The sequence below is a fragment of the Daldinia caldariorum genome (assembly GCF_022478825.1).
Source record: "Daldinia caldariorum strain CBS 122874 unplaced genomic scaffold F4812scaffold_2, whole genome shotgun sequence".
Classification (NCBI taxonomy): domain Eukaryota; kingdom Fungi; phylum Ascomycota; class Sordariomycetes; order Xylariales; family Hypoxylaceae; genus Daldinia; species Daldinia caldariorum.
The window spans coordinates 1,432,034-1,455,343 of record NW_025953038.1 but is presented as its reverse complement, the minus strand read 5'-3'; the positions used below and the strand labels follow the sequence as shown (position 1 = coordinate 1,455,343).

At 46.6% G+C, this 23,310-nt stretch overlaps 7 protein-coding genes and 1 non-coding gene across 8 annotated transcripts; 4 read left to right on the top strand and 4 right to left on the bottom strand.

Moving 5' to 3' along the window:
• The first annotated feature begins 788 nt into the window (after positions 1–788).
• On the top strand, positions 789–892 carry F4812DRAFT_t37. The gene has a single exon. It is a non-coding gene; the product is annotated as a tRNA-Ala (tRNA).
• A 450-nt stretch (positions 893–1,342) lies between these two features.
• On the bottom strand, positions 1,343–2,616 carry F4812DRAFT_449493 (beta-lactamase/transpeptidase-like protein; the record flags this gene model as incomplete). The annotated part of the gene is made up of 2 exons (XM_047935978.1): positions 1,343–2,204; positions 2,267–2,616. The coding sequence occupies 2 exons, from the start codon at positions 2,614–2,616 to the stop codon at positions 1,343–1,345; spliced, it is 1,212 nt and encodes a 403-aa protein (XP_047793739.1).
• Positions 2,617–5,248: 2,632 nt separating this feature from the next.
• On the top strand, positions 5,249–8,286 carry F4812DRAFT_455533 (RabGAP/TBC; the record flags this gene model as incomplete). Its single annotated transcript, XM_047936840.1, has 4 exons — positions 5,249–5,329; positions 5,490–5,937; positions 5,992–8,162; positions 8,224–8,286. 4 exons carry the CDS (start codon positions 5,249–5,251, stop codon positions 8,284–8,286), a joined length of 2,763 nt encoding a protein of 920 aa, XP_047793738.1.
• Positions 8,287–9,868: 1,582 nt separating this feature from the next.
• F4812DRAFT_414007 (putative ribosomal protein Rps8bp) lies at positions 9,869–11,182 on the bottom strand. The gene is made up of 3 exons (XM_047932841.1): positions 11,045–11,182; positions 10,796–10,870; positions 9,869–10,676 (listed from the first exon to the last, which is right to left on the bottom strand). The coding sequence occupies exons 2-3, from the start codon at positions 10,857–10,859 to the stop codon at positions 10,132–10,134; spliced, it is 609 nt and encodes a 202-aa protein (XP_047793737.1). The 5' UTR covers positions 10,860–10,870; positions 11,045–11,182; the 3' UTR covers positions 9,869–10,131.
• Positions 11,183–11,578: 396 nt separating this feature from the next.
• Positions 11,579–13,383, bottom strand: F4812DRAFT_414004 (uncharacterized protein). The gene is made up of 2 exons (XM_047932840.1): positions 11,706–13,383; positions 11,579–11,649 (listed from the first exon to the last, which is right to left on the bottom strand). The coding sequence occupies exon 1, from the start codon at positions 13,011–13,013 to the stop codon at positions 12,225–12,227; it is 789 nt and encodes a 262-aa protein (XP_047793736.1). The 5' UTR covers positions 13,014–13,383; the 3' UTR covers positions 11,579–11,649; positions 11,706–12,224.
• Positions 13,384–15,147: 1,764 nt separating this feature from the next.
• F4812DRAFT_178380 (putative transporter MCH1) lies at positions 15,148–17,371 on the top strand. The gene has a single exon (XM_047930010.1). It carries the CDS (start codon positions 15,371–15,373, stop codon positions 17,078–17,080), a length of 1,710 nt encoding a protein of 569 aa, XP_047793735.1. The 5' UTR covers positions 15,148–15,370; the 3' UTR covers positions 17,081–17,371.
• A 2,755-nt stretch (positions 17,372–20,126) lies between these two features.
• F4812DRAFT_455529 (uncharacterized protein) lies at positions 20,127–20,625 on the top strand (the record flags this gene model as incomplete). The annotated part of the gene is made up of 2 exons (XM_047936839.1): positions 20,127–20,483; positions 20,551–20,625. 2 exons carry the CDS (start codon positions 20,127–20,129, stop codon positions 20,623–20,625), a joined length of 432 nt encoding a protein of 143 aa, XP_047793734.1.
• A 239-nt stretch (positions 20,626–20,864) lies between these two features.
• F4812DRAFT_178271 (threonine synthase) lies at positions 20,865–23,278 on the bottom strand. The gene is made up of 3 exons (XM_047930009.1): positions 22,869–23,278; positions 21,083–22,818; positions 20,865–21,003 (listed from the first exon to the last, which is right to left on the bottom strand). The coding sequence occupies exons 1-2, from the start codon at positions 22,977–22,979 to the stop codon at positions 21,274–21,276; spliced, it is 1,656 nt and encodes a 551-aa protein (XP_047793733.1). The 5' UTR covers positions 22,980–23,278; the 3' UTR covers positions 20,865–21,003; positions 21,083–21,273.
• Positions 23,279–23,310: the final 32 nt, after the last annotated feature.

The following is a 23,310-nucleotide window of genomic DNA, read 5'->3' as shown; positions in this document are numbered from 1 at the left end:
TTCAACTAGGACAAGATTTTTCAATGGTTGCAACCCAACGTTTAATGACTCATTAGTTAATGCTGCACGTATTAGCATATTAACGTCCTGATGTTTTTGTATGTAAGTAGGTATATGCCCAGTTATCTTTATAGGGTCCTCATTTTAGGTATTGAGTGACGAGTCCCGGTCGGATCGCGGGGATGTCCCTTTATTTCTGGGTAAGGTATTTATTCGCCCCATGTTGTTACCTTAGGTTACCTGGGTTAGGTACATGCAGAATGCTTGGAAATCTTCAAGCGGGATGTTAGTGTATTACCAGGTATTTGTAAGATTCCTTAGGCCCGCCACCCAAGCCATTCTAGAAACTGTCAAGGTTATTTCTCATCAGTACCTACCTAGCTACCTAGCTACCTATCTACCTAAGGTACCTGTACCTACCGAGGTAGAGCTGACTCAGGTAACATGTAACGTAAGGCCTGACCAGTGACCTGAAGGCTAGGTAACATAGCCCTAGGTTAAGTACCTCTGGAAGAGACAAGGAGCCAAAGGGTAGCTATTACCTTACGTACTTAAGTAGATTATATAATCCAGATAGGGATTTTTGCTCTCGCATAATTATACATGAAGATACGGGCCAGTATTGGTGTAGAGCAGCCAGGTATTATCTGCATATAAGTAAGACACTTGCCCACATGTAAGCGGCGCCATGGTACTGCATCAAACTAGATCCTATATTTTTCGTTGGTTTATAGGAGTTAAGAAAGCAACTGCCAATCACACATCAGAAGCGTGTGGTTCTCAACTTGGGGCTTGTGGTTTAGTGGTATAATACTCCCTTAGCACGTGATTATCCCATGATAATTCCTTGTACAATTGGGAGTGGTCCGGGGTTCGATTCCCCGCGAGTCCAATTCTGAGAGGTTAAATTCCTCTTGTATCACTTTGTTTTTGTTTTTGTTTTTGTTTTTTTCATTTCTGTGGTAGCATTATGTAATCGTCCTGGGTTGACCATTACCTAACCCAGGTAGGTACCTAATTAACCGTACCTAACTGAGGTCCAGAAATATAAAAACTCTACCTCTAAATTAACATACAATAGGTCACTCCCCTCGGGAATAGATACCCAACATGAAATTCAATCTGGTAAACCTCTCAAATTTTTATTAGCAAGGTATGTAATGATTACATATGTCCGAAATAGTCGAATGCATGCAGTCAGCACGATAAGAGAGGTACCATACAAACATCTTGCGAATTATACAGTAGTTGACTCAACCGCGGCAGAGTCCGCGATGTTGATAAAAGCATGCTTGATTCGCTATAATTTGCATAGACCGATGCTAGATTCGTAGCCCAACAACTAAATAGACTCTCGCTTCTTAAACTCTTCATACTGCTCATAGATTGATAGCTCGAACTGCATCATCATTTCCGTGATCTTTGCATCTGCTGTTGGTATCAGATTTGAGAACAACGCGCCACATAAGCCACTCTTCCTATCGATCCACCAGATCAAATTCGGCAGCCCGCCCCAAGCCATAGTTCCCGCCTTCCTTCTGCCGACTACGTCTTTAAGCCCGATAAATCCTCCCAGTCCGTGATCCCCCACTAGGTGCGTCGTATCGAATGTGTTGGCAATAAGTCGGCGGGTCGACTCGTCGGCTTGGAGCCTGTTATTTACCGTCTCCTTGCCCTCAGGTCCTAGCTGCGGCTTGAACATCTCGTCCACTAGCTCCTTGCTTAGGACTCGGCCGTCATTCGCACATAGACTCTGGAGTAGATTTAGATAGCTCTCGGCGGACCCCCAGCCCGCCGCTCCGCCGTATGCGTCTTTCCTGTCTCCGTATTGGTACAGGTAGCCCTCCGTCGTCGGGTGTAGTTTTCCGTCCTCATCCCTCTGAGTCATCCCCAGCTTGCGCTCCTTCGTCTCCGGCCTTGAATCAGGCGCAAAGGTGATATGACGCATGTTTAGCGGGTCCCAGATGTTGGCCTTCATATAGTCCTCGAGGGACTGCCTGGAAATCCGTTCAACGAGCTTCCCCGCCCAGTCTAAGCTCGAACCGTATTGCCAACCCTTTCCAGGCTGAAATACTAGCGGTAGGGATAACTCGGTCACGATATCTTTGGGAGGGTTCGCAGGAGGGCCCGTGAACTTTTGTAGCTGCTGGAGCTTGGGCGAAAACAGCTCCATGGTAAGTCCACTGGCATGTGAAAGCAAATTTCTTCAAAAAGGAGTAAGCAGCGTGACTCTCGGCTAAGAGGAACCCTTCGAAAGTGTACTCACCTCACAGTAACTGGTTCTTTCCGATCTTCGAAGATCGGCTTCCCTTCAGCATCGAAATCTTTCAGCACCTTCAGTGCGGCAACTTCTGGGAGCACTTTTCCGACATCCTCATCCAAGCCGATGTGTCCCCGTTGAACTTGTTGCAGGGCTGCTACGGATGTCATGAGTTTTGTGCAGGATGCCATCCATACGACACTGTCTGTTAAGAATGGCTCTCCGTGGGCCGTCTTGCCGAATGATTTCTCATATCTGAACTTCCCAGTGGCATCGGCGGCCACGAGAGCCACGCCTGGGATTTCGCCAGCCTGGTAGGCAGCCTCGAAGATAGCCTCGTGGGTGAACTTGGCCATTTTATAACAATTTGATGCAGAGCAAGAGGGTTTTGCAGGTAAAAGATGTAACTACGAATAGGTGCTAATCGAGTTAGTTGTTTGAATTGCCGCAAACGAGTTGCCTACATATTCCATTCATGTTCTCATCGCACCCTTATATATAAATATCAGCGTCTTCGTCTGGCCATCATATGGTTATCAAGCAGCCACGGCTGCTGAATGTAGATCCTTATGTTGCGAAGCTGTGTAGGATCCTTTGTTGGATATCTGCTATACCTGAATTTCGTAGGCACGATCCCGACACGGTGAATCCGGCGCCGAGATATCTTGCGGACTTGCCTAATTCAGCAGTGTTTTTTTTTTTCACCATCCCGCAACAGGCCACACTCAAGCATCGCGTCAGATCAGTGGAGGCTATCCCTGGTTACGAAACAGGGGGTCTTGCAACAAATCTTGAAGGAGTATAATTGAGTTACGATAGCGCATGCAACATCACTCGGTGACGATTCATCAGCCATAGGAATAGGAATGGTACGCCCGATGCCGATGGGCATTGGTGATAAACGGACAAACTGAAGACCGCGTCTATACTCGAATAGTAAAATGGTATAATTCCGCAATCCGTAACTTGAGGGCACCAGGGGAGGGCTCTATATAGGCAAAACAATGCCTTGGAGCTCTAGTCTGTTGAATTGCAAACCTTAGGTAGGTACTTAACTAGTAGCAATGAAGGGATATCTCTTCTATAAATCATGTGACTGGTTAAGTTTGTAATCTCACTTGATCGCGATACACTCAAGTACCTAAGTAAGCACCAATTTAAAAGAAAAGATTGCTCATGGAGGCCAATAGTACCCAATGGGGAAACATGCATATGCTGTCGGTTATGGTAAGTGATGCTCATGACTTTGTCTCGGATCTATTAAAGCCTTAAGGTTATTGAAATGTTGTTCAAGTAAGGTAAAATGGTAAAATGGTCGTATGGTCGTATGCAAGTCATACGAAGTCTAAAACAACCCAGAACGCCACGTAAAGAAAGGTCTCTGCCGGGACCTAATTGTTGAACGCAGGTAACATAATGAATCATGGCTTGAGGTTTGTACTTACTACCTTACGGTAGGTAAGTGAATGTGAAATTCTATATGCGGTGTCATCTTAATCTCTTCAAGTCTTACAAACCGGCAATACTTGCATGATGTTATTATAATATACCAAGGTATATTATAAGTTGATAGGTCTTCTCGTAAGACAACAATATCAATCTCCCTCGTTTGTCTTCTAGAATATTACAGGTAATTTACTATGTAATAAATGATGAAGTATGCATGGCGCGCCATCGTACATAACGGTTCGTTAGAGGTACTTGATGCAGGCGGAAAGGGGTTGGCGCGCGGCGTTTGCGTTATGCAGATATCCTGTTGGTTGTTGTAGAGCTTCTCGATAACGCACCAATGGAAATACCAGGTAGGTAGGTACATACCTCCTATCGATAACGTAACTGGATGTACCTAATGTCAGGTTGTTCGAGGCGTCGGCGCTAAATACCTAAAGTTATGTACCTAGCTCTTTCACATGGATGGGATGGGACTGATGGGATTGTTTTTTGAGCTTAAATTAGAAACGTTCGATGTATAATTTGTCTGTGAAAAGCATTTTATGCTAATAGTCTCGATGATGTCATGCTACTAATTTGAAGTCTCGCAGTGTCGACTTGAAATTATCATAGATCCTCAATTTCGTCTTGCAGCTTTGGCGACATCTTGTGCTACCAGACTCGACGCACCTTGCTTTTGTTAGGTATCTCATATGAACGTACGTGGGTAGTGCTGGAGATTTATGGGCGTACTAAAATATGGGACACCTTAAGGGAAAACCCCTGAGCTAACCTAGAATAGTGGGCACGATAGCTGTTAGTTAACGCTTCTAGCGGCACGCACCGTGGGATATTACTGGTTACTGCTCATCCACAGCCCATTTGTAGCCCATCTATAGCCCATTCATAGCACTAAAGGGCGGGAAGGCTTGGCGCTGAAACGTCCGCTGGCTTAAGCCCGTGTGTTGCAATTGGATTTTCGAGATCCATTCCTACAATTATAACTCCACAGTCCACAGATCAAATCCTAGTCACCCTTATTTTTTCTAGTTAGTCAGTCTCGTACGAAGGGCGAAGGGCCCGAAGCCGAAGGGGAAACAATTGCAAACGAACGGTGAATCCAAAGAGAACATAACATCTTTTTTTCCCGAATTTGACCTTTTTTTTCTTTTCATTTTTCTCCCATGCACTTCTTCTTTTCGAGGGTCTGTGATCATTGTTTAGTACCAAAATAATAATTCATCTTTTTTTTATGACGACAAAACAAGGTGGCCCCTCCGAGTTGATCGCGCGTCGCGTTTCCATTGTTCGTTTGTTCTAGCTTGTCTACCAAGGTAGTCTGCCTCCTGAAAGATAGCTTACAATCAATAACTTGCATTGTTGCCGAGACCCTACCCACATACACCAGTAAACTCGATAAGTGGTGCTAGGTCAACCTCGCACCTCACACTTCATAGGTACTTCACACGACGACCTCACTCCCAACCTAAAGCTCGACAAAAAAAAAAAAAAAAAAAAAACCAAAACCTCTACGTAGAATATTTACCAGCAATTATCATGTCTGGCACAGAGGAGCCGCATACGACCGAGGCTGCTCCCCAAATTAATGGGTCACCAACCCCTTCTGAGAAGGACACGGTACGTCAGCCATCTTATCTTCATATGTGTGACCCCTTGTTCAGAGCGACGATGCGTGATAAGTAGATTTAGCTATATACCTACCTAACATACATATGCATCTACATTCCATTCCGTTATAATATTAAGCTCGGGAATGCTAACTTGAAACCGTGTCAAGGACACCTTTGAAGATGCTATTGATACAGGATCCGTGAGGTCTCTAACAAATCGCAAACTCTCCCCTCGGCCAAACAGCGGTGCCACGGATAGTATTTCAGAGTCTCCGGAGGACGAAGAGGGTAAAGACAGCGGAGAGAAGCTAAATGGTGACGTCGTAGCAGTGGAAAAGGAAGAGGAAGAGGAAGAGGAAGAAGAGGATAAGGAAAAGGAGAAAGAAAAAGAGACGGAGAAGGAGGACGTAAAGGAGAACGTCAAAGACATTGATACCGACGATGAGAAGGACGACGCGAACAATAAGGACGAGAAGGACAATAAAAACGAGAAAGACGAAAGGGACGAAAAAGACGAAGTTGCCGAACTCTCACCTACAATCAGATCAGACCGTAACTCGAATGCATCCTTAGACAATGTCGATCTTAGTGATGGGGTTACAGAACAACCAAAGGGTTCGTAAACAATTCAATTGTGGTCTACACTTACACTCGCTAATATAAATCCAGAACAACCACCTCTTGTAGTAGCGACTAAGCCTTCCAAGAAACTTTCTCTCGGTAATATTGGAATAACAATGCCTTGGTCTCAATCTACTCCAGTTACAGAATCACCCCCGAAAACAAGCCCGAATCCTACTCCCACGCCCGCTGCTGCGGCTGCAGCTCCTGCGCCCCGAAAATCCGGCCCCTTTTCTTGGCTATCACGGAATTCTACGCAAAAGGAGAAGGAGAAAGACGTTGTAACATCACCACCCGTTACAACAGCTACGTCCCGAAGGAACACAGCGAGTTCTGTTGCCACGTTAACCAGCAATCCTGAAATGATGCTTAGCAAGCTCGAGGAGGAGAACGAAAGCGCTGGAGGACCTCGTCTATCAAGAAACAGTCTAAAAGACAGGTTTAAGTATGTACGAATGAGGGAAGAGGCTGGTATAACCCTCAACCCCGAAGATGATGATAAGGCGTCGACTATGGGAGTTTTGAGTCCGACTGGCGAGACCTATCCAGACGCGAATTTTACGTTACCTCCGCCGTCCCCCTTACCGCCGAACCCAGACACAAACCTGGCTCCTGGAACCGTCGCGGGTGTATCCGCTGGTCCTTCTACTATTGCGGATTCTCAGGTTGATTGGGATCTTTGGCAATCCGTCGTCTACGAAGGCCCCGCTGCTGTTGCAAGGACAAACCCGGAGGAGCTAAACAAGGCGATCGTTACTGGCATCCCTAATGTGATCCGGGGTGTCGTGTGGCAAGTACTTGCCCAAAGCAAAGATGAGGATCTTGAAAGGGTATATAAGGAACTGGTGGCCCGCGGCTCTGAAAAGAAGCAAGACCGTAACAGCAATGCTACCTCTATTAGTCTTTCGAGCAACGGCAACTTGAGCTCTGAAAGAGAAGTAGTCACTTCTTCAGCTTCTTCTGTCCAGTCGGAAATATCTGGCGCCAGCGGTAAAAAACAATCACCGCCACCTGAGCCATCAGAAGCAGCTCTAAAGGCCCAAGCCTTAGCTGCAGCCGAAAAGAAACGCAAAGAAAAAGAAGACGCGGCGGCGCTTCAAAGACTAGAGAGGGCTATTAAGAGAGACCTTGGTGCCCGAACGAGTTTCTCGAAGTATGCGGCGGCTGCTGGTCTGCAGGACGGCTTATTTGGTGTCTGCAAGGCGTACGCACTCTTTGATGAAGCTGTTGGATATGCCCAGGGAATGAATTTCTTGATTATGCCGCTCCTTTTTAACATGCCCGAGGAAGAGTCGTTCAGTATACTTGTCCGACTGATGAACCAATACAAGCTACGCGACTTATTTATTCAGGACATGCCGGGCTTGCATATGCATTTATACCAGTTCGAGAGATTACTCGAGGATTTGGAGCCTGCTCTTTACTGCCATTTGCACCGTCGTGGGATATCGCCCCATTTGTACGCGACGCAATGGTTCCTCACTCTTTTTGCCTACAGATTTCCCCTTCAGCTCGTACTAAGGATTTATGATCTAATCTTCTCTGAAGGTTTATCTGCGATCCTGAAATTTGGCATTGTCCTGATGCAGAAGAACTCAGACACGCTGCTCGGCATGACAGATATGGGCCAATTAACGAATTTCCTAAGGGATAGGCTCTTTGATGTGTATATTGATCAGTCCCCAAGCGCTGGCAGCATCCTTGAGAACGGATTTTTCGGCAGTAGTTCTTCAAGTGCCGACAAGGAGGTCTACCGGGCAGATCAACTAGTTCAGGACGCATGCGAAGTGAAGATTACACCTGAGATTCTCAAGGCTTACACGGCCGAGTGGGAAGAAAAGACTCGCGCTGAAAAGGAGAAGGAAAAGGAGCTCGAACATCTGAAGACTACGACCTTGAGCCAGGCCATCAATATCCGGAAGCTTGAAGAGCGATTAGAGGCGAGCGACCGTGAACAGGCAACCATGACAACAGACCTTGTTCATACTAAGATCGAAAACGAAGAGCTTAAAGATCAAAACGAAAGTTTAACTGGCCAAGTCAGGGAACTCCGCAACGTCATTGAGAAGCAGCCCGAGGAGCTGGAAAAAGCCTGGAAACTCGAGCGTGACGACCTCATGAAGAGAAATGAAAAGGTGCATGAAGAGAATAGGAGACTCGAGAAGGAGCTCCAAGAAGTTGAGGAGGAATTGGTTCAGACGAAGATGCGATGTGCCGAGGTATGCAATCCTTTCTATTTGCTTCTGATTTCTAAACAGTCAAACTAACCATTTACAATAGATAAACTCCCAGCACGAGGCACTCCAAAAGAGATGGTCTGAACTTAAGCGGCAGTTTGCTTGAGCTGGTCCTCTCTCCCTGATCACAGCTCCCGCTACAGACTCCTTAGTTCATCAGCCGCATTCTCATTCTTGTCCAAAGTAGCTTCTATGGTTGTTGTAGTCAGACAACCCACCAGGAAGGGAAGAGGGGGCAAAGGGCAAGCAAGTAAGCACATAATTGAGGCTCTCTATAACCTTACTGTCGCCCATCATGTCGTGTCTGGGTACCAGGTATCTATGAAAAGTCAGGTTTTATCATTTTTGTTGAGCGTGTTCTTCCTTTTGTCAATTGAACAGAACAGAACAGCCCGGTGGTAGCATAGGCGTCCAGGCTTACATACATACATCCAAGCAACCAAGCAGTAAACAAGTCACCAGGCAATGAACTCTTTTCTTTTTCTGTCCCTTTTCTTCTTCCTCTCCATCTTGTCATCATCTTTTGGTAATTGGGTGTCTTTTCTTTTTTTCGTTTTTCCTAACCACGTCGCGATCAAAGGGGACACATTCACGAATTAGAGAAAGAGATAATGAGATAACTGCTTTGCGCCCCGGAGGGGAGGAGCATCGTCCACATCACATTGCATCAAATCATCACATCACGTCACGTCACGCCACGTCATATCATATCTATCATCGCTTAATTCAGCGTACTAAGGAGGGGATGACATAGCATCATCGCGCATGCTTGCGTGCGCGAACGTATGTTAAGGGCGGGGAGATAACTTTACTTGCGGAAGAGAGAAAGAAGAACAACCTTTTAAATAGGCAGGCTGAAGTTCCTGTATAGGGAGAAGAAGAAGAAAAGAGGGGAGGGGAGGGGAAGGGAGGGGAGAAATGCATATTGTATAGAATCAGAGCTAGGAAGTAGTTCGATGAATACCACATTCTGCAGTCATGATCATCATTTTAGTTGCTAGTGCAATTGCTACAGTAGGTAGAGTGTTCTGCCTTGCTTGTATATCATATATTCGGCTCAGTTAGAGTAGATATATAGATGGAGTTTGGATGTAATAGACTAGAATATATCATTATAATTGCTTTGTTGGCGATATGGGATGCCTCGTGCATGATCTTAGCTCTATAGGGGTTATGAGAGGCTCTTGATGAACATTTCCCTAGAAATAACCATATATTTCATTCATTTGTGAGTAGGTGATCAAGAATAGTGAGAATACATACAACCTGGTATAAAAAGACTAGGAGCTGTAGACACCTTATAATTAAAAAAAAAAAGGTTTTCCCCTGATGGCTAGGAGAGAAGATCATTTACATCTTACATCCAAGATATCAACAATCATTTATACAATTACACAGAGTTGTGGCCACTTGAACTTTATAAGCTTTGGTGTAAAAACGGGCATTGGATGTTATTTTTTCTCCTCCACTGTATGTTTGTATATGAGCATTTTACTACTAAGACACCTATATGCCGTGACCGAAGAGTAGGGGCATCATGATATTCTACGTAGGTAGGTACCTACCTGGGTATACTAGCCAACTTGGATTATCTCTCAAGGAGTATTCGAATATATGTTGGATATTAGGACATGTCACACACGGAAGATAGGTCTCAACCAACACAATAACGATTATAAATAAGCAAATCGGGGCAAGAATCACAGCGTTAACATTAAAGAAGAATAGCATTTCACATAAACGTGACTATCGTGGCAATTGACACTGGCAAGCCTCTCTTGGTGATCTTTTATTGATCAGAACCTAGCAAACGCGATCCCCTTTCCGTTGCCGAAGATGAATAGAATCCATGAACACCGGTGCCATCGCGCGTGGTATTTTGCAGTGCCCTCATAACCTAACCCTCTGCTTTCCTTCTCCTTCTTTTTCTTCTTCTTCATCCGCTCACCCTCTACTTGTGTAGCTTACGCTGGTAGAAAGCCAGCTCCTCGCCCTCGAGGATGTATCCGTCCGCACGACCGCTCTGGCCCGGTCGGCTGGCAATGACTGCGTATAGACGACCGGCCTCGAACTGCTTCTCAAGGGCAGCCTCGACCTTGCCAGTGGCGGCGTATCGTTCGGCCTGCTTGCGCTCGACAGCCTTGCTCTTCTTCACGACTTCCTCCTCCTTGCCGGACTTCTGCTGGCGTCTGCGGCCGAGGGACTGGCCGTAGTGGCTCTCGTACCATTGACGGAAGGGAGCGGCATCGATCTGGACGACGGCGGACTTGGTCAGGGTGTTTGTTCGGACCAGCTCGTTGTTGGAAGGGTGGTAGGCGACAACGATGACACGGGTCTTGCGGGTGACACCCTCGGAGGCCCAGGCGAAGTTACCGGTGTCGAGACGCAGGGCACGGTACTTGTGGTTGCCGCCGCGGGTGCGGACGGTGTGGATTCGCTTGGGGCCGATACGGGTGTTGGCCTCCTGTCGGCCGGCCTCGAAAGCGCGCTTCTTCCCTGGTGAAGAGGTCAGAACGTATGATCAATGTACAAACACATGATGCATACGGGCTTTCGATAATATGGGGGCGTATCTCGAAAACACGATCATGCGGTTTTTGGTTTCTACTACGTACGGTAAAAGGCACGCTTGGCACCGGTGGCGGAGCGCTTGTGGCGGGAGTCGCGAGAGATACCCATGATTGCTGTTTCTGTTTAGAGAATTGTGCGGTTAGCTTTGGGGGGGAGGTTTGTCGAAGAATAGAGGGAGGAAAAAAAATGGTGATGAGGTGGAAATCTTGCAGCAGCAATTTTCAACAGGGTCGAAATTGACGAATGCTTTGCAAGATGAAACCACTATTCATATCGGTATTTGGGAGACATACCTGGCTAAAGCAGTTGGCAATCGAAAAGGGAATTGAGGGTGGTGATGAAGCGCTCGGAGTTTGAATTTTCGCGAGAATGAAAAGTTGAAGGAGGCTCACAAAATTCAATCAAAGTGAATTTGCAAACCTTCGTTTAGTGTGGGCTCGCCAAAATTTCGGAGGGAAAGGTACTTGGATACCTAGGGCTTTAATATGGTCCGTGCATGAAAGATTTGTGCCTAGGGTACCTAGGTACTGACTCAGGAAAGTACGAGTACCCCGCCTGCCCCCTTAGGCTAATAACGCCGGGGCTTTTAAAGAAGTCCCCTAGGTCACTGCCTAGCAAAAAGTACAATGGAATCACAAAAGAAACAGTTACTACTTAATCTTTGGTGGGCTTCCCACCAAAATCCAGGTATTCATGTTTTGTTGCTTATCTATAGAACTTGCATAATTATAACTACTGTAAAAAATAAAAAAGGCGCTTAATGTTACGATTTAATAGATCGAAAGATGAATATAGGCAGTATGTATGATAGAGATATTACGGCTTCATATTACAAAAATACCCTTTTACAACATAGTTCAAAATATTAGTTTAAGCCTCATATGTGTGGTTTGAATAGGTAGTATTCATAAAATCTATGATGCAAAAAATGGGAGTGCTAATAAAATTAAGTAGATATGTAAGATAAATTGCACAACTCACACAGCACAAACAGATCCAATTTTCACGTGCTTTCTAAGACGTCGTCAAACATCCCGTTTAAAGGAGGGAGCATTAGGTATATCGCAGTTTATTCATCATTGGTTTAGTCTAACTGCCACGCCCAGGAAACAATGAACCTCAAGGCAGCCCTTCTCATGAAGCAGATAGCGAAACTCCATCCTGCAAAGTCCAAATCCTGTAAAGTCCATTCTTGCCAAATCCATCCTGTACAAGATCCAGTATCCCTGAAGATCATATGTTCCATGCGCCAACAACATCGGAGACGCACACTCATATCATCTACCCCAGATCCTGCTTCCAGCACTACCCTGCTCAGTTGCATAACCTCATACCGCTTTCCACGTCAATCTTCCATACATATGAAGATCCCGTGAACCCCCCTTTCCCCCCTCTAAAAGAAAAACAAATGAAACTAAAGACGACATAAATCATCGCTAAAGGGCTGCCATTTACAATCTTTCAGATCTTAGATCATCCGTCGATATTTTGTAGGAGTTCCCGGGTGAAGCCATTCAGGTCATCCATATTGAGTTCTGCGACCTCCCTGTCGCGCTCCTGGGTCATATCCTCGAATTCCGGTGCAGTCATGTTGTCATAGGCGGGACGAAGGGCCCGCTGGGCGATCTTTCGAAACTGGCGAGGGACGCCTGGACCGTGGTCAGGGAAGTTCCGCCAGCGCGTGACCAGATGCTCGAACGCTTCGTCAACAAGTTGGACACGGGGCAAAGGCAACTGCTTTCCCTGGTAGTACTCATATTCCCATAGGACCGGCCAGTCGATGGGTATGAACAAGGTTGGATTCTGATGCCAGATGGAAATTCGCGCGTTAACTAGGGTAAGGCCGTCGTTTTGGTGGATCTGAAGCAACCTCGGAGACATTTGAACACGGACCGGTTGGTTGTTTGGGTCCGTGTGCTGGTTGAAGTCGTCGTCTATTTTCTTGAGGAGAGCAAGCTGCTTAGCCTTGACGGTTTCACCCTTGAACGTGAGGTATTCTTCAAGTGTCGAGGGCGCGAATGGCGATTTGATGTATTCGTGATTCCAGTAGGCTTGGATTCTGTCCCATTGCTGCCGCTCACGGCCCAGGAAGCTTTGAGCTGCCATCGCTGAAGACTCGCCGGCATTTCCATTAGTCTGGTAAGATTGAGTAGGAGTTCCGGTAGCGGCAGTGGGGTAGTCTTTCGGATCGTAACAGTTGTATGCACCTCTATTCCATTTTCCTGGGCCATTGAAAGCGGGGCCGAGGTCGTGAGGGCACATGCAATTTTCATGGTGAAACAAGCGATGGTTATAGTACTGGGCGTAGTCGATTGTGCTTCCATCCCATTCAGACTCTGTCTAATTATCGGTCGCGTTAGTCATTAACTAATAACAAGAAGTGTTTGTGATCACTAACCTGTACACCAGATCGCTCGAGTGCTGCTTTCATGTTGTAGTAAGAACCGATTTCTGCCCTGCTTAATTCACGGCGCTCATTGGAAAAGATTGGTGCGATTGGGCCGAGGTATCGATCAGTAGTGAGAGGTGACAACATGGCCGGCTCTGGCTTTTCAGAGCCGGACGAGGTGTTGGGGGTGGATGAGCTTGAAGGCTGTGCCATTGTGTAGACTTTTGAGATAAATTATTGATGAATTGATTGATGAAGTTGTTCACGGATTGTAGGAAAAGAATGATGTGAAGCGTCGTGTTCCGTTGTATTTGTGAGCGAAAGGTAAATAGAGCCAGCAAAGTTTTTCGCCGCCTGCCGGACAATTGTCGACTAGCTTTCAGCGTCTCCCAGTAACGGATCGATATGTATTTACGGTTGCCTGATGAAGCACCGAACTTACGTACAGATACACCGGCCGGGCACGGTCATGATCAACTAGGCAAACCTTGATGTCCATTGTGTTTATTGCAAAGACCTTGGTACTTGACAATACATCCTACTCATATCCGTGTTTACGTGTTTACGTAGCGATTGCAAAAGTATCTACCTAAGCTACGGAAATTATTTTACCTACCTTAGATAGATATAGATGAATCTTTGTGCTGTACGCAGCCTTCTACTACTTTTGCAAATGTCGCATAACCTGTCGACCTAAGTTGAAGATATATATTTATGCATCTAACACGACGACGTGGCGAAAGCCGCTTGCAAATGCGGCCTCATATGGTGAGGCTGACTAGGACAAGATAATATCCCAATTCTAGCATAAGACGGCCCCTTTCAGCGCCCTATATGATACGTACAGGAAACAATGCTACATTATATCCATTATATCCATTATATCAAAGGAACATGAAGCAGTTGATTCAGCGGAGTAGATGGATTATATTAATTATAAGGGGATCCAACTAGAATAAATAAATAAACAAAATAAACTTTTACCTAATACGTAGGTACGTAAATACGTCAGTTAACCATGATTCCATACAGATTAAGATCCAGCTCTCCCCCCTCCCCCCTCCCCAAACAAATAACACGACTCGGTTGTCTAGGTAGGTACCTAACCTAAACATCGCGATACTTTCTACTGAGTCCTGATATCCATAAGTCTACTTTGATATTATATACAAAAATTTAAGCAATGTTTTGATATTTTACCTGTTCCAGAGAAAGGTAGCTAGACCAATTATTATGGTAGTTACTAACTCACATATAATTACTGAGTTACCAGGTAGGTACCTAAATTATAGCAGACCTCGTGGTACCCGAGTCCTATTATATGGGATAGTGTTCTAAGGGGATGGCGAACAATTCATAGTGTTAACCTCGGATTTTCAATTTGCTATCTAGTTGGATTACACTCTCCACACGCTCTCCTCAGTGAACAAACAGCTCATTCAAATTTTCGAATTAGTGTATTTTGTATTTTCAAGGTACTCATGAGGGAAGCAAAGCCGAGCCTGGTATTTCTTCCTGTATCATCCTACTGTGATGACTGTACGTTGTTGTTGAAGCTTAACAGCTTTCTTTATACAGTAAGCGAAACGTTACCTCCCTAGACTATGAAATAGCATGGCCCGTGCAACAGCACAAACCTGTATATAGTAACATATCTTTCCAAATCTCGAGCTTAAACCACTTTGGTTACGAATTTCGGCAGGGAATCATTTTGTTTGTTAATATTCTTGTTGTGGTTGTAAATGGCTATTTTCTAAGATCTACTAAGGAGATGTAGTTGCCTATCCGTACATGCTTACCTATACATGCTTATGTCATGTGACCATGGTAAATTTCCTAATGAGTTAGGCTTCTTCCCCTGCTTACATAACCCACCACCTACAATACCTTGACATGTACGAAGTACGTACCTTTTATGTGTTGCAGGGGTGCCCTTACTGTGTGACTCTGGTACATGTAGATTAACCCCTGCTGTGTACCTACAATACATCATCTGAGCTCATACATAGTAGGCGTCTGATTTGATAAGATAGGGCTGCCCGTTGTTTCCGACAACGGCAAGCACGTCACACATTGAAGCTCCCCTATTCTTTTGATCTTTGATTCTCCCCAATAACTAGAGGAGATGGGAAGTTTCATCTCCAAGTCATTCTTTTATTTACACCTTAGAGTCGTCTAGGTAGATAATCATCTTCTAGGGCTCATTAACATTTGCTCCCATACCGCGAATATGGCGCCGCCGTCGAATTCGGACCACTCGCCTCTCCTACGATCGCGTTCGTCCTCAACCTTAGGATCGCTTAGCTCTCACACGTCCATCAGCGATGACTCCCCGAACCTGAAGCTTCGGCATAAGACGCGTGCCCTACGCGCCGTTGCCTTCATGGTATCCATCTTCGCAGCATTATGCGCTGGTTCCATCACCGTCTTCTCGCTCTATGGACACCTCTTCCAGTCGCGACTACATTATACGCAATTTCAAATCAACGGCATTGCTAGTGCCATGAGCCTTTCTATGTATATCCCAGTCCCGATGATAGGATACGCCTGCGACCGGGTAGGGCCTGGTCCGCTCTCTTTACTAGCTTCGATCTTGCTAGGAGGTGGCTACGGGTTGGCGGCCGGCTTATATCACAAGGGTTTAGAAGAGGTTGAAGACGGAGGGAAGGGCGTGAAAACCACATTCCCTCCTATGATATTCGCTTTCGTGGCTATTGGCATAGGCACGTCCTGCATGTATCTGAGCTCCATTACTACATGCGCCAAGAACTTTGGCCAGGGTAAATATCGAGGCTTGATGCTGGTTGCTCCCATCGCATCATTTGGTCTTGGTGGAATGGTTCTCAGCCAGATCGGGAGTCGGATTCTCTACGAGACACAACCCGACGGAGCTAGAGATGTGAATGTTTTCCATTTCTTCCTGTTTCTCTCCATCATCCTCGCTATCCTTGGGCTCATTGGTACATTTTCGCTACGAGTTGTGGACGAAGAGGATCTCATCGACGGGGCGGTAGAAGAGCTAGAGAGGAGCGGGCTCCTCGAAGGAAGCGAGGTCTTCCGTCGCCGAGCGCATCGGGACTACGGTGCCATCGATGCCGTTGACGATGCTGGAGATATGGACCCGGCTAGGGACGATGAGGATGGTAATGCCGGGCTAAAAAAGACCTGGCTTCTCAATGCCGAGACCAGACGATTCCTGTCAGATCATACAATGTGGTGGTTTGGTATTGGATTCTGGCTCATCATCGGACCGGGCGAAGCATTTATTAACAATCTCGGCACTGTCGTTGGGACGCTGTATTCTCCGAGCACGAAGTCAAATGAAACTTCAGTAGCAACGCACGTGTCTATTATGGCTGCAGTGAGCACTGTCGCTCGTCTTCTCGCAGCATCGTTGAGTGACTTGTTATCCCCCAGTCCTCATAGCCAGCACATCCAGACTGGGTTTCCGACCTCGCTCCCTGAGCTAAGGCAGAAAATGACGGTCTCGCGCGTCGCTATATTCATCGCTGGCGCTACAATCCTGTCCATCGGAACACTTGTGTTAGCCTCCGGTGCTGTTCAAGAGCATGGAGAACGTTTCTGGATTGTCTCTGGCGCGGTTGGAGCCGGGTATGGAGCAGTATTCAGTCTAACGCCCATCATCGTGACGATGATATGGGGGGTCGAAAACTTCGGTACAAACTTTGGCATCCTCGCTCTTACGCCGGCTTTGGGTTCCACGATGTGGGGCCTGATCTATTCAGCGGAATACCAGGCCGGTGCTCAAAACCCGCCTTCGCTGGCTGAAGGGGCAGACGAAGACGTGTTTTGCTACGGAACGCAGTGCTATTCGTCCACGTTCTGGGCCATGACGGTCTCCGTTTGGATCGGCGTGGTCATGGTCCTGTGGGCCTGGAAAGGCCGAAACGGTTGGTCTGAGAGGGGCATTGTGATTTAGATGCGTACGCCTACATATACAGCACATATATATGCGGATAAGACCTATATTTACACGTATTTCCTTTATTTATTTGTTTATCTTTAATTAGAACCGATTCTGGGATTATGGATCGGGGCTTTCATTTGTACGGATTGGGTCTCCATCTATTGTACTGGAGTTATGGGATGGGTGTCAAGGAATTTGGGGGAGGTTAGGAAGACTATCATTCAAGAGCGGGATTAGGCAAGTACAGATTGTAGATATTTTTCATTCGTTTCTACTATCTGAGCTTACGCTCGGAAGAGGATTTTTCTGGGAACTCGGTCTTTGCAATATTGGTCGGCGTTGCCCAATTGTAAATACACCAGCATCTAAACGCGTATAGGCATCTATTATTCCCTCGTATGGCTTCGGTCACCGCCACTCTTATCGTACGAAATGTTGGCTGTTGGTCTTGAAAGGAAAGCTTTGAGCCCCTGTTTTGCTCCAGATTCCTATACGTGAATAAGACAAGCTTGGGTACCTATCCTTCACCAATCCTCAAGTATGAAGGCTGCCTTTAATGTGAGCTCTACCGTGTCTTACTTAGGTAGCAGGTGTCAGGTGCCCATCCAAGATTTGGAAGAGTACAAGTACCTAATAGAGTTGTCTTTCTCTAGGCCACCGCTCTCCCCTGGACCCTTGGATTCCAATCGGGATGTGTAACCTTCCTCTTCGGAATGCAAGTTCCAAACGGATGAACTAGGGCCTAACTTTTCTACTTCCCAGTTCCTATTACCAAAGCTGGGTTGAAACCGATTTATACGCGTGTTGGTTTGCCATACTATCCATCCAACTACATTGGATATCCCTGTTGTCAACGGACTGTTGCACCTTTTAAAGTTCACGCGAATGGTAGATCGCCAGTTGGCAAGGGAATCAAAGTTAACTTCTTCTAGAAAACAGAAAGGGGGTGTAAGATGCATTTTCGCTTGGTAAGGGGTACAGATGAAGTGTACGGCAACTAGTGCGTTAATATGCACCAACTCCCGAAGCTAACGCCAATGCAACCCTTAAGCCGCAATTTTTTTTTTCTTTAACGAGTAAGGAATATAAATATACGACAAGGGTTTGGTTAGACTTCCAGAGAAATAGGGCGGGAATTAAGTCTTAAAAATAAACAAGTCAATTTCGAAATAGGCTATTGTGCCGTAGCCATAAAATTTAATGCTAATGCTTTGGTTTGAGGCTAGGTATCATCGAGGCTATGATTTTTTTTTTTTTTTTTTGAAGAATATACGACTGCGGGCGTGAAACATGATTGAAGACATTGAAGCATTGAAAATAGAGAGAATTCACTAGCCCTGATCTTGAGGCCAGTTGGTTATTCTGACCTAGCTAGCATTCCATAGGAAAGAACTCGCTACCAGCCTTTACACTTACAGCATGTCTTAAAAGGCAACGATTCGGATTTTGAAAACTTCAAGTCCAACTGGTAAACAATTTATTTAGCCTTGTCTTTGCATAGCCTATTCTTGTGGAGTCGTCTTAGGAGGTGGTTAGTTGTCAACACATACGAGAGGCCCTGGTTTCCGTGACTAACATAGTCAAACGGGTATTAAAACAAATAAGTATCTAACCTAACCTAACCTAACCTATAGGTACGTACGAAGCGGGCAGGATTAAGCATACAAACCCCTGAGGTTTGAGTTGAAGTGGTTAGTTGACATCGACATGATGTCCTAGTACTAGTGGAGTTGGACGTGGCAACATACTTTAGGTATGTAGAATAAGTACGACTCGTTGAATCTGAGTAAGAGCTAGGTACAGGAAAGCTCCGCAAATGAGGCCTTAAATCCTTTTCGTATTCCGGAGAACACGAAGGGTGAAATGTGTAACGTCTTATTGCGCGGTATAAGGCCGGATAATTTACAACTGAGGTCACATATTGCTACGTGACACGATGCCATGACGCTGGCCTCTACTGTGTAGGTTAGGTTAGGTAGGTATACACGTGAACATCGCATACCTACCAAGTAGATCCGTCGGAGCAACGCGGCTCTGACTCTCTGGAGGTCTCTGGCATTTTGCTGCGCTATTGTTGTTGTACAATACAATACAAGGGCGCGGGGGCGGCACGGCGGCACAACCTTGTTGGAATACGAACTTGGCGTCGCCGATCCTTTCCCGTCTGCCGCCTCCCGGCTCCCCCAAACGCGATCACAGATCTCAGAAACACGGTCGATCCTCCACAACTTGCGTGTTCGCAAAAAGAAGCATGGACCGCATGGGCCGGCGGGTCTTTTATTCTGCGGGTTGCGGTTCTAGAATCGCGCTTATGTTGCGTAACGTACCGCCTGACTTAGGTACCTACCTGATTGCTTTGCTTTACCTACGGTACTTTACTTTGCTGCACCGGATCGAATGGAACCTTTCGGCTCCATCCCGGCATCGCGCTACGTATCAAAAAGATCGTCGTAAATCATGCCCTACCGCAGTCTTTGCTCCTCGCCAATGCTCCATAATCTCGGGATACGAGCCCCGGGTATGTTAGGTTAGGTAGTGTATAGGGCCCTGAACTGGGACCCGTGCGATGGAACCGTTCAGGCATGTAGGGAGGAGAGGAGAGGAGAGGATCAGGTACCTCCGACTTGTAAGTCGTGACGGGGTTCAAGGGCTGTAGTTTTTTTTCCTTGTGTGAATGGATGCAACAGAATTCCTGATGGGTCCCGGTATTGACATATAACGTGAGCAAGCCGGGGTTACCCTTAACCTCTCCAAAGGCACCCCCGGGAATAGTCTCAAAGCTACGTTGCCTTCGCCCTACGACGCTATACCTATACTACACGGCTTGGCAAGGCCAGGGATATATCGTCTACATCTGTTTCTATATCGATCTCTATCGTATCCGTTCGAGTATATATAAGACAGAAGCATTCTCCTAGAGATATCGATCTCATTACCATCAGAACATTCAGCTTCAACCTCCTTAATTCTCAGTAAGCAGTCGACAATATTCAAACATCTTAATACTTAGTAAATAATCAACGCCCAAGAAACCAACCAACCTCATCCCCTCTTCAAAATGCAGATCTCCGCCCTCCTCTCCGTCGTCGCCTTCTCGGCCGCCGCCCTCGCCCAGCCCATCTCCATGGCCGCCAACGCCGCCGAGTGGACAATCACGAGCCTGTCGCGGACCTGCGACGCGGCGGACACCGTGTGCGACTGGACCTTCGGCATCAACAACGGGTCCGCCGCCACGGCCGTCAAGTACACCGTCAAGGCTTCCGGCGGCAAGCCCGCTAGCAAGGCCCCCGGCGGCCCCGTCACCGTCGGCCCCTACACCATCACCAGCCAGTGGAGCGACCAGTTCGGCGCCGACAAAGGCTTCACCACCTTCGCCGTCGTGGACAACGCCAAGCGCTTGATTGCGTACCCCGGCGTGAGTGGACCCCTTCCTTTCCCCTCACCACCTAGCTACTTGCCTAGGTAACTAACGTGTCCCCCAGTACGACGACGCCGCGGTCAAGAGCGGCAAAGCCGTCTCCCCCGACCGCAGCTATCCCGTCCAGAACCTGCCTTAAGCGGGTTGATGTGCAAGCAAAGGGAGAAGAAAGGGAATGGGAACGACGACGGAGTAATGAAGCTTTAATCAACCGAAAAAGCAATATACGAGGTTTCATTTTCGGTCACACTATGCATACGAGGTGTATATGGCGACGATGGGGATTTGGTTTATACATACGTCTCGCGTTGGGTAACTGTTAATATATTATGAGCCTGTATGACTGTACACGTTCTCGGTATCGAATTGCCTTCAAAATATGATCTCGGAGTAACTGTATGTTTATATTGCAACCTGTTCATTTGTCTTTAGCTGGCCTTGTCTCGAAAATGTTTCATTGATCTAGTAACAGGTAGGTACCTAGGTATGTCTTAACACCCGTAGTTTATAATACTACCTGAAATTCAGTTAGTGATAATAATCTATTGATCGCATAAGGTTAGGTAGATGCAAACGTAGATAGAAGCCATAGATACCTCTCGTAGAAATGAGTTGTTCGGTTAACTTGTATGGGTACCTAAGGTAGGTAGGTAGTTTTAAGGATATCTATTCATAAAGTATGCCCACAGAGCGTGAGCATAAATGCAAGCGAGTGAACCCAATGCAAGTATCTAGGTAAGAATGCTACAATGCAGAAATCAAATCAAACAAAATTCCAAACGCCGTCCTATGCCTGACCCTTCAACTCTTCCTCTACTTGCTTCTTCACAATCTCCCTGACCTTCTGCCAGTCGTTCTCCACTTCCATGACTCTCTTCTCCTTCTCCTCAAGGCCCAAGAACTCGGGTGGCAGAACCTTCTCTTCGAAGTTAAAGCCGGGCTCGTCTTTCAACGCAAGGTCAACTGCACCGGCAAACTTGGCAGGGTGAGCGGTTGAGAGCGAAATGTGAGGGGCCTTGGAACGCGCCATTGATCGTAATGATGCAGCAACGCCTATCGCGGAGTGAGGATCTAGGACGTAGTCGATCTTCTTAAAGTAGTTCTTGATAGTGTCGATCGTCTGCGAATCGCTCACCCGTTCGCTCTCGAAGTCGCGCTTAGCACTGGAGTGCACATCACGATAGACTGGGCCAAAACCACCGGTTGTCTTCAGCTGTTTCATCCATGCGGCAACCTCCTGGCCAGCTTGTTTCCTGTTCCACTCATCGTCCATTCCAGCAACGGAAGCAAACTCATAGGCTAGGAACCAGAGAAGTCGCTCGAAGTTGCTTGAGACCAGGATATCCATTGCGGGGCTCAGCGTTTCCTTGACGCCATCTTCGTGAGCTTTGACGCCATCAACTGCCAGACCCCCTTGCGCCTCAGGACCACGGGTGGGTTTCTTCTCATATCTTCCGGTCTTCCAGAATCTGTCCAGAATGTCGTTCTCGTTTGTCGCGATGACTAACTTTTCCACAGGTAGACCCATCCTGTGCGCAAAGTAACCAGCCAAGATATCGCCGAAATTGCCGCTGGGTACAACGTAGCGGACTTTCTCGCCAATACTAACCCCGGATGATTTCACAAGCGAAAAGTAAGAGTGGAAATAGTAAACGATCTGGGCGAGGATTCTTGCCCAGTTTATCGAGTTTACAGCGCCGAGGTTGAGTGTCGAGTTAATGTCTGGATCGGCGAATAAAGCCTTAAGTATATCTTGGCAATCGTCGAATGTACCCGTAACTGCTAAGTTGTGCACATTCGCATCTAGTACTGTGGTCATTTGTGCCTCTTGAATAGGACTGACCCTGCCCTTGGGGTGAAGGATAAATACCGAGACATCTGTCTTTCCTCGTAGCCCGTAGATAGCCGCTGAGCCGGTGTCACCACTTGTAGCGCCTACCACGGTCAGGTGGTGTCGGTCGGTACCCGTCTTTCCCTCATTCTTCCGTACTAGGAAGTACTCGAAAAGGTTCCCTAGAAACTGGAGAGCAATATCCTTGAATGCAAATGTGGGACCATGGAAAAGTTCTAGTAGGTAGAGGTTATCGTGGAGATGTCGTAGCGGTGTAGTTTCAGGGGCGCGGAAGGTGGAATAACTCCTGTCGATGATTCCCTTGAGGTCATCTCGTGGGATTTCAGACGGTGCTATATATAAAGATAGGATCTCAAGGGCAAGATCGGGAAAGGATAAGTCTTTCCAGCTCTGCCAGTCGCTCGCTGAAGGGACCTCCTCTGGAATATAAAGTCCACCATCGGTGGCTAGGCCTTTTAAAACAACCTCCTCGAAGGATAGCTAGAGAAGCTGGTTAGTAGAAAGTTACTTGCTGCAGAGAATGATACTACTATAGTTCGTACATCATAGTCTTCGCCCCTGGTGCTGAGATATCTTTGAGAGGCGTTACGAACTTCCGAGGACTCGGCTTCTGTCGTCTGACTATTGGTTCCGTTCGACATGGTGATTATCTGGGAGGAAATATAATGACTAAGTATCTGATGATCTCCAAGTTCTCCAAGTTCCCTCGAAGGATATGTTTCATTGAGATATGATATGACGAAGGAGAAAAAAAAATAAATAAAAACCAAAAGACCGAATTCGGCTGATAGTTTGACTATTACCCCGCACTAGCCTGATCTAGATAAATCAGAGCTCGAAAAAGAGGGAAGAGTGGCCCCCTTAAAGTTCCCTATTGCTGACAACCAAATGGAAGGAAGCAGCTGAACATTTTGAGGGTCTCCCCCTGAACTTTCTTTATAATAAACCCTGCATCTTCTAGCCTTTTCCTAG

Excerpts from the sequence above, each read along its gene's own strand:
- F4812DRAFT_414007 (XM_047932841.1), bottom strand. The coding sequence starts at position 10,859 with ATGGGTATCTCTCGCGACTCCCGCCACAAGCGCTCCGCCACCGGTGCC. Across the intron at positions 10,677-10,795 it reads TGCCAAGCGTGCCTTTTACC|GGAAGAAGCGCGCTTTCGAG; the intron begins GTACGTAGTAGA and ends CCTCTTCACCAG.
- F4812DRAFT_178380 (XM_047930010.1), top strand. The coding sequence starts at position 15,371 with ATGGCGCCGCCGTCGAATTCGGACCACTCGCCTCTCCTACGATCGCGT.
- F4812DRAFT_414004 (XM_047932840.1), bottom strand. The coding sequence starts at position 13,013 with ATGTGCCCTCACGACCTCGGCCCCGCTTTCAATGGCCCAGGAAAATGG.
- F4812DRAFT_178271 (XM_047930009.1), bottom strand. The coding sequence starts at position 22,979 with ATGTCGAACGGAACCAATAGTCAGACGACAGAAGCCGAGTCCTCGGAA. Across the intron at positions 22,819-22,868 it reads ACTATGATGTACGAACTATA|CTATCCTTCGAGGAGGTTGT; the intron begins GTAGTATCATTC and ends CAGCTTCTCTAG.